General features: G+C 41.1%; 1 protein-coding gene across 1 annotated transcript; it reads left to right on the top strand.

The window, feature by feature from the left end:
- The first annotated feature begins 1,075 nt into the window (after positions 1-1,075).
- LOC142970415 (myosin heavy chain, fast skeletal muscle) lies at positions 1,076-11,624 on the top strand. The gene is made up of 38 exons (XM_076110624.1): positions 1,076-1,279; positions 1,602-1,745; positions 1,830-1,986; positions 2,283-2,310; positions 2,537-2,651; positions 2,764-2,856; positions 2,942-3,005; positions 3,085-3,183; positions 3,278-3,381; positions 3,494-3,632; positions 3,734-3,852; positions 3,963-4,112; positions 4,201-4,371; positions 4,460-4,766; positions 4,868-4,938; positions 5,022-5,109; positions 5,253-5,370; positions 5,459-5,582; positions 5,675-5,811; positions 5,915-6,170; positions 6,262-6,504; positions 6,592-6,768; positions 7,132-7,277; positions 7,385-7,475; positions 7,558-7,947; positions 8,021-8,147; positions 8,497-8,615; positions 8,699-8,895; positions 8,983-9,166; positions 9,245-9,410; positions 9,548-9,672; positions 9,814-10,122; positions 10,215-10,418; positions 10,499-10,624; positions 10,799-10,969; positions 11,050-11,154; positions 11,247-11,342; positions 11,481-11,624. Exons 1-38 carry the CDS (start codon positions 1,076-1,078, stop codon positions 11,622-11,624), a joined length of 5,808 nt encoding a protein of 1,935 aa, XP_075966739.1.
- The last annotated feature ends 286 nt before the right edge of the window (positions 11,625-11,910 follow it).

The following is an 11,910-nucleotide window of genomic DNA, read 5'->3' as shown; positions in this document are numbered from 1 at the left end:
ACCAATAATAAGCCGTCTGTAGAGGATGCACTGATTAACCATAATCATTTCAAAGAATAGTCTGTGTACATATTTCTCATTTAAATTCTTATCACTTACCTCTTTAAACCAGGGACTCTGAAAGTGAAAGCGACATGCGTTTAATCTGTGATAAACTGGCTGTGTTGTCCTGTGACAAAAGACGCCAGAGGTCAGATTAGATGCAAAAATACTCAAGCATGAGAGCCTAAAAGTACATGACCAAATAGAGCAGGTCATTTCTGCTGAGTGAACACTGATCTCTCTATATAAGAAGGGAGGCTGGACGCACCCAACTACTGACAGACGCCCAGTCAAGGTGAGTGTGTTCCAGTCTTTTATTAGCAGGAGGAAAACCAGCTGCTTAATGAACAATGCAGGGCATGATCACGAATTTCCAAACACCACAAAGTGAATACAGAACTATCTTGTTTATGCCAGGACGTCAGTGTACAGTAAGTTCATCTTCAATATGAAATTGTTTGATTACTGTTATTAATTAAAATGATTTGTGTCTTTCTTCAGAACCTTCATTAGCCCATCAATATCTGTTCATCTGAGGGGAGGGAAGAAGGTGATTTATTTATTTTACCACTGTTTCATTTTGTTTCAGGACACTTTTAATCAGTATATATGTGATAAGTCAGACTTTGTTATATGTTCATTAAACCTTAACATCGTGTGGAATCGGTAGCAAATCAATTAACAAACATATGCATCATTAGAAAGAAGAAAGAAATTGTCACTGTTACTTTACACCAGAGTGTCTGAGACTTTTAAACAAGCATTTATTGGTGCATGTAACAAGTCATGGCATCAACAAAGATAAAAGGTTATACAGTAGCAATCTCCCCCTGTTGTTACAAACTGTAAACTGCTTTTGTGTTTAACTTTTTCATTCAGCATGAAACATAAATAAGTAAAGTTATACCTTTGTCCATGTTTCTCTGTTCATCAGCTTTGTTCATTCGTGAAGTACCATCATGACAAGAAATAATGACTGAAATAAATGACTGCTGTCCTGTTTTACATACTTTTTATGCAGTAAGGGGTCACGATGAGTGGGGACGCTGAGATGCAGTGTTTCGGCCCGGCGGCCATTTACCTCCGGAAATCTGAAAAGGAGAGAATTGAATCTCAAAACACTCCCTTTGATGCTAAAACTGCATACTTTGTGACTGAGCCGGCAGAGATGTACCTCAAGGGGAAACTCACTAAGAAAGAAGGCGGCAAAGCCACCGTGGATACGATCACTGGAAAGGTGAGCGTGATGACAGTGGAATAAAAAAAAAAAGTTGAACAGTTTTAATTTCACAGTAAACTGTCAAGAGTGACAGACAGTGTGCTCCTCTGTGTGAAGTTTTTTATTTTGTAATTGTTGACATACCAGTGCATAAAGTGCATGTCTTGTGAGAGAACATAATATGTTCAGCAGTATAATTTATCTGTTTTAAACTGATATTTTAGTGGTTTTATGATTCCTCTGACTGTAATATAAATAATAATGAATACTAACCAGCTCGCTCTCATCATCAGTCCACTGTAAAAACTGAAGTCCTGTGTTGTTTCTCTCCTTGTAACAGACTCTCACTGTTAAAGACACTGAAATCTTCCCCATGAACCCTCCAAAGTACGACAAGATTGAGGACATGGCCATGATGACCCACCTCAGCGAGCCTTCTGTGCTGTATAACCTCAAAGAGCGATACGCAGCGTGGATGATCTACGTGAGTAGCGACCTAAACATCACATCAGTAGATGAAACGATGAATAAAGAAAGACGTTAATAGAAATCCTGTCTGTCTTCACAGACCTACTCAGGGCTGTTCTGCGTGACTGTGAACCCCTACAAGTGGCTCCCAGTGTATGATTCAGGGGTTGTATCAGGATACAGAGGCAAGAAGAGGATTGAGGCTCCACCCCACATCTTCTCCATCTCTGATAACGCCTATCAGTTCATGCTCACTGGTATGTGAGAAGTGCGCCAAAACTTTGCTTGTTTAAAATGGAAAATCATATGAGAAGAGAGCAACTATTACAGTATATATCCAATGTTTTGAACTTTAAAAACATCTATTAAGCAAGTAGCAGCTTATAGAAGCTATTTATTTTGTTTTTAAAGGCTTGAAATTATAGGTTATTATAACTCCACATCATTGTTGTACATTTCTAGCAAATGTTGGACTAAATAATGTAGACAAAGCTGATTTTAAATGGACCAATTGTGTAAATAATCTGAAAATATGTTACTTTTTTATTTACAGACCGTGATAATCAGTCCATCCTCATCACGTAAGTTTGCCAATTTTATAAATTATTTGTCTAACAAAGTAATCCTGAAATCAATGTAACTCAATGTCGAAGAAAAGTCTTAGCAACCTACACATTATTTTACATAAACAACATACTGTAACATTGACAGTATGCTCTACATCACAAGTCTGTGTCTTTCAAGGTTTGTTCAGTTCACTAAAAGGAGATGTGTCTGCTGCTAATTGATCTGTTTTTTTTCTCCAAGCGGAGAATCTGGTGCAGGAAAGACTGTCAACACCAAACGTGTCATCCAGTACTTTGCGACAATCGCAGTGGCTGGAGGAAAGAAGCAACCTGAGGCATCTTCTGGCAAGATACAGGTAAATGAACAAATCTGTTTTAGGAAAAGGTGTCAAAAACGCTGTCGTAGACGTTGAATGTGATCTTGGACTATCGGGTATAAAGCATGAATGTTTTGTTTTCTAAATGAAGGGGTCGCTGGAGGATCAAATCATTGCAGCCAATCCCCTGTTGGAAGCTTATGGTAATGCCAAAACTGTGAGGAATGACAACTCATCCCGCTTTGTAAGTGTTTGTTGACCTGATTCTTTTTAAACAATATCAGAATGCAATACGTTTTAATACTAATCTACCGTCCTTACTTCAATAGGGTAAATTCATCAGAATCCATTTTGGATCAACTGGGAAGCTGGCCTCAGCAGACATTGAAACATGTAAGGGTAGAAATAATAAAGCAGACACCTCAGTTTGTTTTTGCTCGGCTCATTGAACAGAACTGACTGTGATCAACAGATCTGCTGGAGAAGTCTCGAGTGACGTTCCAGCTGTCTGCTGAGAGGAGCTACCACATCTTCTACCAGCTCATGACAGGCCACAAACCTGAGCTGATAGGTGAGACGTTTTTGATTTTCAAAGACTATTCATTACCTGCTGTACAGTGTATATGTGCTGACAAGAATCAACCACAATGGCTTTCTTTCTTCAGAGGCTCTCCTCATCACCACCAATCCATACGACTATCCCATGATCAGTCAAGGTGAAATCCTTGTCAAGAGTATTGACGATATTGAGGAGTTCATTGCCACTGATGTAAGAACATTATCAAGTCCACACCTTCAAGAAATGTATGAATTTAGAAATGTTTTATTTATAGAGCAGCATTATAGAGCAGAACTTATGAATTTTCTTTGAATACTCACAGACTGCCATTGACATCCTGGGCTTCACTTCTGATGAGAAGGCCAGCATTTACAAGCTGACTGGAAGTGTGATGCATCACGGAGCAATGAAGTTCAAGCAGAAGCAGCGTGAAGAGCAGGCTGAGCCCGATGGCTCTGAGGGTATGTTGCACTTTTGAAAACAAGTGAAAAATTATAAATTTAAATATTATATAATTCTCAATAAAATGACCTCTTATCACTCAGTTTTTGCTTCTTTTCAGTCGCTGATAAAATCGGCTATCTCATGGGATTGAACTCGGCTGATATACTGAAGGCCCTGTGCTACCCAAGGGTGAAAGTCGGAAATGAGTATGTGACTAAGGGCCAGACTGTGCCTCAGGTAAAACACTCACATACAGTCCTGTGAATCTTAAAGCTATAGTCTGTTTGACCCCTGAAAACTTTGATTAATTATATTGTTTTATCACTCCTGTATCTGTAAAATCTCAGGTCAACAATTCCGTCATGGCTCTCTGCAAGTCTGTCTATGAGAAAATGTTCTTGTGGATGGTCGTCAGAATTAATGAGATGCTGGCTACCAAGCAGCCAAGACAGTTCTTCATCGGCGTCCTGGACATTGCTGGGTTTGAAATTTTTGATGTGAGTTTGGTGACGCAATTTCTTATTTTTTTGGTGATGATGATTTTGTTGTTAAGGCAGTAACCTTTTCTTGTTCTAAATTAATCAGTACAACAGCTTGGAGCAGCTGTGCATCAACTTCACCAATGAAAAACTGCAACAGTTTTTCAACCACCACATGTTTGTCCTGGAGCAAGAAGAGTACAAGAAAGAGGGAATTGAATGGGAGTTCATTGATTTTGGCATGGACTTGGCTGCCTGCATTGAGCTGATTGAGAAGGTGAGAGACACGCTGAATATTCACAAACACAGAAAACTATCCGATGACTTGAAAACTTTTGTTTAAAATAATCATTTCATCATGACAGCCAATGGGCATCTTCTCCATCCTTGAAGAGGAGTGTATGTTCCCAAAGTCATCAGATGTCACCTTCAAGAACAAACTGTATGACCAGCATCTTGGTAAAACCAAGGCTTTTGAGAAGCCAAAACCTGCCAAAGGCAAAGCTGAGGCTCACTTTTCCCTGGTGCACTATGCCGGCACTGTTGACTACAACATCACTGGCTGGCTGGAGAAGAACAAAGACCCCCTGAACGACTCAGTGATTCAGCTCTACCAGAAGTCTTCAGTCAAACTGTTGTCTCACCTCTATGCAGCACATGCCGCAACAGACGGTAGATGCTGTTACCTGTCTCTACATTATGAAATATAAAATAATGCAAATTAATTTGTTTTCAATTTAATAACTTCAATGTAATTGTCGTTCCACTGACAGCTGACAGTGCCTCAAAGAAAGGTGCCAAGAAGAAGGGTGGTTCCTTCCAGACTGTGTCTGCATTGTTCAGGGTAAGGTATAAAAGAAGGACTTATGTACTTCATTGCACTAATTTAGTGCCTTTTGCCAATGAAATATCCTTTTAATTCTTCAGGAGAATTTGGGCAAGTTGATGTCAAATTTGAGGTGCACACATCCTCATTTTGTGCGCTGCCTGATTCCCAATGAATCAAAGACACCAGGTATGTGCTATTTGTGTCAATGTTGATTTAATTAATAAAGTTGTAGAAATTAGAGACAAATGGCAAGTCAAAGAAAATTGATCATGGGATTTGACCATTTCTTGTACTATTACTAATTAATTACACATAATAAATGATCATAGGTCTCATGGAGAACTTCCTGGTCATCCACCAGCTGAGGTGTAACGGTGTGCTGGAAGGTATCAGGATCTGCAGGAAAGGTTTCCCCAGCAGAATCATCTACGGTGACTTCAAGCAGAGGTAGCAGAAATATGACATTGACAGTCATTGAAAAATGATTACTATCTTTGAGCTAGTGTGTCTAACTGTAAGAGATCTTTACTTTCAGATACAAAGTATTGAATGCTAGTGTCATCCCTGAGGGACAATTCATTGACAACAAGAAGGCCTCAGAGAAACTGCTGGGATCCATCGATGTGGACCAGACTCAGTACAAGTTTGGCCACACCAAGGTAGAGGACAAGACTTTTTACAAAAAAGGGTATATTATTAACTATCATGAATAATAATTTACTTAAAGATAATTATAATTATTGACTCTCAGGTGTTCTTCAAAGCCGGTCTGCTGGGAACTCTGGAGGAGATGAGAGATGAGAAACTGGCTGAGCTGGTCACAATGACTCAAGCTGTCTGCAGAGGTTTCCTCATGAGGACAGAGTTCATCAAGATGATGGAGAGGAGGTAATGTGTCTGTTATTGATGTTGTCTAAAAATGTAATGCATGTTCAAAAAATCTGCAACTTTTCAACATTTTCTAACTCATTTTGTTCTTTGTTGTTTTCAGGGAGGCAATTTACTCCGTCCAGTACAACATTCGCTCATTCATGAATGTCAAAACTTGGCCATGGATGAAGCTGTACTTCAAGATCAAGCCTCTGCTGAAGAGTGCAGAGAGTGAAAAAGAGATGGCCCAAATGAAAGAGGACTTTGGAAAGATGAAAGAGGATCTCGCAAAGGCTCTGAATAAGAAGAAAGAACTGGAGGAGAAGATGGTGTCTCTGCTGCAGGAGAAGAATGACTTGCAGCTACAAATTCAGGCTGTACGTTACAAAGAAAGTAGGAATTGCTTTTTCAGAGATCCTGGTTTTAAAGTTAATTAATTATCATTTTGATGTTATGTATCAAATCTAGGAAGGTGAAACCCTCAGTGATGCAGAGGAAAGGTGTGAGGGGCTCATTAAATCAAAGATCCACCTTGAGGCCAAAGTCAAGGAGACGTCTGAGAGACTGGAGGATGAGGAGGAAATGAATGGTGAGCTGACTGCAAAGAAGAGGAAGCTGGAGGACGAGTGCTCTGAGTTGAAGAAAGACATTGATGACTTGGAGCTCACCCTGGCCAAAGTAGAAAAGGAGAAGCACGCCACTGAGAACAAGGTTGGTAAATCTTCCATAAGGCCTGAAATCGGATCTTGTAAAAAGCTTAAACCCTTTAAAATATTTTTCACAATATTGTGAATGCAGGTTAAAAACCTGGTTGAGGAAATGACATCTCAAGATGAGATCATTGTCAAGTTGACCAAAGAGAAGAAAGCCCTCCAAGAGGCCCATCAGCAGACCCTTGATGATCTGCAGGCAGAGGAAGACAAAGTCAACTGTCTGACGAAGGCCAAGACCAAGCTGGAGCAGCAAGTGGACGATGTGAGTATCTGCATTTAAAAACAAAAGTTTAACTTGCTTATAAAATAGCAAAAATCTCTCTTTTACATTTAGTTTTCTTATGATCTCAGTCATGGTTGATTTGGTGACACCTGTGGTTACTGATTTAAAAGCACTGACGATATGACTGTTATGTTGCTTTATAGACACATTTTGATGATCTATCACAGTTAACACTTATACAGCTTTGACACAGTGTTAAAAGAGTGAACAGTAAACACTAAAGCTATTACCAACTGGACAAAAGTGTACCAAACTATATATATCATCAAAAATGGAGTTTGATTTTCTGAAAATAATAACGATTATAACTTAAATTATATAAAACATCTATTTCGTGGACAGCTTGAAGGTTCTCTGGAGCAAGAAAAGAAACTCCGTATGGATCTTGAGCGAGCCAAAAGGAAGCTTGAAGGAGATCTGAAACTGGCCCAGGAATCTCTAATGGATCTAGAGAATGACAAGCAGCAATCTGACGAGAAAATAAAGAAGTAAGAATAAACAAACGTCATCCTTTTACCTACTTTCAATCAATTATTTCATTGGAGGCACTTCTGACACGTAACTTAAATGCAACGATTTATTCTGTCCCCTGCAGGAAGGACTTTGAGACAAGCCAGCTTCTGAGTAGGATTGAGGATGAGCAGACTCTTGGAATCCAGTTACAGAAAAAGATAAAAGAACTGCAGGTAAAATTTGTAGTACTAGTCGAAGGTCAAAGGAACATTCAAATATATTGAAAGATTTTAATTTGAACTCGGTGGGTTTCAGGCTCGTATTGAGGAGCTGGAGGAGGAGATTGAGGCTGAGCGGGCTGCTCGGGCCAAGGTGGAGAAGCAGAGGTCTGATCTTTCCAGGGAACTTGAGGAGATCAGCGAGAGGCTGGAAGAAGCTGGTGGAGCAACGTCTGCTCAGATCGAGATGAGCAAGAAGCGTGAGGCCGAGTTTCAGAAGCTGCGTCGTGATCTGGAGGAGTCCACCCTGCAGCACGAGGCCACCGCTGCAGCTCTCCGCAAGAAGCAGGCTGACAGTGTGGCAGAGCTGGGAGAACAGATTGATAACCTCCAGAGAGTCAAACAGAAGCTGGAGAAAGAGAAAAGCGAATACAAGATGGAGATCGATGACCTCAGCAGCAATATGGAGTCCATTGCCAAATCAAAAGTGAGAGAGCTATATACAGGGAGCAAAAGATAATGGTACTATTTTTATAATTATTAATGTTTTCTTTCATCAGGGAAACCTTGAGAAAATGTGCAGGACATTAGAAGATCAGCTGAGTGAGCTCAAATCCAAGAATGATGAAAATGTTCGTCAGCTGAACGACCTGAGTGCACAGAAAGCAAGACTTCAAACTGAAAATGGTATGAGAATCATAGTCTGGGGTGTTCAAAAACTAGGCTCCTTTTGCATACATTCTGTATTTTAAACGGGTATCTTAAAGATCAAACTTGACCTCCTATTGCCTCTCCCCTACTTTTAAAAACCCTATTCCACCTTCAGTCCCTTTCACCTAAATTTTATATTTGTTGCACATTGCACATATCAGCATATGTCACTACCTCTAAACTTCCAAAATGTATCTCTGATCAACATGATAGCCCAAGAGGAAAACCTTTCTTGCACGATAATGTGAATAATATCCATTATGAATTATTACATGAGCTGTAGAAATTTTGTTCTGATGTCCAGTTCACTAATATCTTTGATTAGGTGAATGTACGCGTCAGCTGGAGGAGAAAGAAGCTCTTGTTTCTCAGCTGTCGAGAGCCAAGCAGGCTTACACTCAGCAGATTGAGGAGCTGAAGAGGCACGTGGAGGAGGAAGTTAAGGTAATGGCAGGATTATTTCAGAGAAAAAGGACACCAGACAATTGGTATTATTAATATTAATGAGGTGCTCATTTGTTTCATAGGCCAAGAACGCCCTGGCTCATGCTATTCAGTCAGCTCGTCATGACTGCGACCTGCTCAGAGAGCAGTATGAGGAGGAGCAGGAGGCCAAATCTGAGCTGCAGAGGGCAATGTCAAAGGCCAACAGCGAGGTGGCTCAGTGGAGAGCCAAATACGAGACTGATGCCATTCAGCGCACTGAGGAGCTGGAGGAGGCTAAGTAATGAATAGTCCTGAAATCACACTGTTTCCACATGCACTGATTTGGTAAATCATCACAGAACCTGTTTACTGTATGGTTTAACAGGAAAAAGCTCGCCCAGCGTCTTCAGGATGCAGAAGAATCCATCGAGGCTGTGAATGCAAAATGTGCCTCTCTGGAAAAGACAAAACAGAGACTGCATGCTGAAGTGGAGGACCTGATGATTGACGTGGAGAGAGCTAATGCTCTGGCTGCTAACCTCGACAAGAAGCAAAGGAACTTTGACAAGGTTAGATGTTTTTACATGTGGTTTGGACTCGTTAATGTGAGGGAACAAAACACACTCAATTGTTTGTTGTACTTTCAGGTTCTTGCAGAGTGGAAACAGAAGTATGAGGAAAGCCAGGCAGAGCTTGAAGGAGCTCTGAAGGAGGCTCGGACATTAAGCACTGAGATGTTCAAGCTGAAAAACTCATATGAAGAAGCTCTGGACCACCTGGAGACCTTGAAGAGAGAGAACAAGAACCTGCAACGTAAGACAATTATTCTGTTCTCCCCAACAGAAATGCACTCTAAACACCAAATCAATTTATCTGAAGTATCTGTATTACTTTATTCTTTATACTGCTTAACATTCTGAAATGTATACTTTATAAATCTGTTGCAACAGAGGAGATCTCAGACTTGAGTGAACAACTTGGTGAAACCGGTAAAACGATTCATGAGCTTGAGAAGGGAAAGAAGACAGTGGAAATTGAGAAGGCAGAGATCCAGACTGCTCTGGAGGAGGCAGAGGTACATATTAGCAGAGCTTTAGCACAGGCTCATCTTGTAAAGGTGTTGGACTTGACACAGTGCTATTTTTCCCACTTTGTGACTCAGCCTCCGTTTTTGTATTTTGAATGAAGGACCTGTTATGTGCACACTTGTTTACAGGCTACCCTGGAGCATGAAGAATCCAAGATTATGCGGGTTCAGCTTGAGCTCACCCAAGTCAAGAGTGAAATTGACAGAAAACTTTCAGAGAAAGACGAGGAGATGGAGCAGATCAAGAGGAACAGCCAGAGAGTGATTGAGTCCATGCAGAGCACTTTGGATGCCGAGGTCAGGAGCAGGAATGATGCCCTGAGAATCAAGAAGAAGATGGAGGGAGACCTCAACGAGATGGAGATTCAGCTGAGCCACGCAAACCGCCAGGCAGCTGAAGCCCAGAAACAGCTGAGAAACGTGCAGGGACAGTTTAAGGTATATCCACTGAAGGATTTGTGGCAGAGCATCTTGCCTTGAAACAAGCGGAAAGTGTTTGCTGACAAATCTTTCAATGTTTTACCATTTAGGATGCCCAAATTCATCTTGATGACGCCATAAGAGGCCAGGAAGACATGAGGGAACAGGTTGCCATGGTGGAGCGCAGGAACACCCTGATGCTGGCTGAGATCGAGGAGCTGAGAGCTGCACTGGAGCAAACAGACAGAAGCCGCAAAGTGGCTGAACAGGAGCTGGTTGATGCCAGCGAGCGTGTGGGACTGCTGCACTCTCAGGTAAGCTCAAAGGTTGACAAACAAGAATGTTCTTCAATAGTTCCACACATGAAAATTTATGTTTGCTTCTTTAATCATAGAATACCAGTCTCATCAACACCAAGAAGAAGTTGGAAACTGACCTCATTCAGGTCCAGGGTGAAGTGGAAGATTCTGTCCAGGAGGCAAGAAATGCTGAAGAAAAGGCCAAGAAGGCCATCACTGATGTGAGTCATCCTTTCACAGTTCTATGCAATTGAAAACAAAGTATAGTGCAGCATATATCAGTGCATACAATAATACTTTAGGCTATTTCTCCTTAATGTATGGCACTCTGGCAGTTGAAACATTAGACTGCAATAGGTTTATATCCAATAATACAAAAATCAACAACATTTCAGGCTGCCATGATGGCAGAAGAGCTGAAGAAGGAGCAGGACACCAGCTCTCATTTGGAGAGGATGAAGAAGAACCTGGAGCTGACAGTGAAAGACCTGCAGCACCGCCTTGATGAAGCTGAGAATCTGGCCATGAAGGGCGGCAAGAAGCAGCTCCAGAAACTGGAAGCTAGGGTAAAGACGAATGTGATCTGATCTGAACTATTCTTTTATATTAAAATCTTGCCCTCCAAGTAACAGAGTTCATATTTCAGGTGCGTGAGCTTGAAGCTGAAGTTGAAGGCGAGCAAAGACGAGGAGCAGAGGCTATCAAAGGTGTTCGTAAATATGAGAGAAGAGTGAAGGAGCTCACCTATCAGGTAGGCAGTTTTTTCTTCTTCCTACTGTATCGATTGGTACAGCCGTCAAGCAAAGATGCCAATTAATCAATTTCAATCATGAATTCATGCAGACAGAGGAGGACAAGAAGAATGTTGTCAGACTTCAGGATCTGGTGGACAAGCTGCAGCTCAAAGTGAAGGCCTACAAGAGGCAGTCTGAGGACTCTGTGAGTCATTCGATAAACCCTTTTCACTGTATTGTCTCAAACAAAGCTGAATGCAGTACAGTCAGACCTGGAAACAAAGATACAACCACACTCTTCTTTTATGTTGGTAATGATGATGGATGGTGAATTTCCTCACAGGAGGAGCAGGCCAACACTCACCTGTCCAGGTACAGGAAGGTGCAGCATGAGATGGAGGAAGCTCAGGAGAGAGCTGACATCGCTGAGTCCCAGGTCAACAAGCTGAGAGCAAAGAGTCGAGAAATGGGAAAAGTAAGTGAATAAAACTCAGGCAGTGAGCTGTTGTAACAGTTCAAATGGTTATTGATAATCTTACAGAAGAGCAACTAAGAGCAACAAAGTTTCCAGAGCTAATGTTGTTTGACAGTTCAGTATTTCACATGCATGAGTGTGCTGCTGTGTTTTGATTAATAGTTCAATTTGAATTTGAAATGGAGCAACTTAAAGCTACATGCATGTCACATGACAATGTTTTCCTCCTATAGGTGTAACGCCATTCATTATTTCTTCTCTCCATTTCAGGGAAAGGATGGTGAAGAATAAACTGCAA

Source organism: Anarhichas minor, unplaced genomic scaffold, assembly GCF_050575085.1.
Source record: "Anarhichas minor isolate MPS153535 unplaced genomic scaffold, ASM5057508v1 ptg000043l, whole genome shotgun sequence".
Classification (NCBI taxonomy): Eukaryota; Metazoa; Chordata; class Actinopteri; order Perciformes; family Anarhichadidae; genus Anarhichas; species Anarhichas minor.
The sequence above is the reverse complement of the archived record's forward strand: the minus strand, read 5'-3'. Positions and strand labels throughout refer to the sequence as shown.

Coding starts and splice junctions, on each gene's coding strand:
- LOC142970415 (XM_076110624.1), top strand. CDS start 1,076: ATGAGTGGGGACGCTGAGATGCAGTGTTTCGGCCCGGCGGCCATTTAC. Junction 3,382..3,493: donor AGGAGTTCATTGCCACTGAT/GTAAGAACATTA, acceptor GAATACTCACAG/ACTGCCATTGACATCCTGGG. Junction 10,123..10,214: donor ACGTGCAGGGACAGTTTAAG/GTATATCCACTG, acceptor TTTACCATTTAG/GATGCCCAAATTCATCTTGA.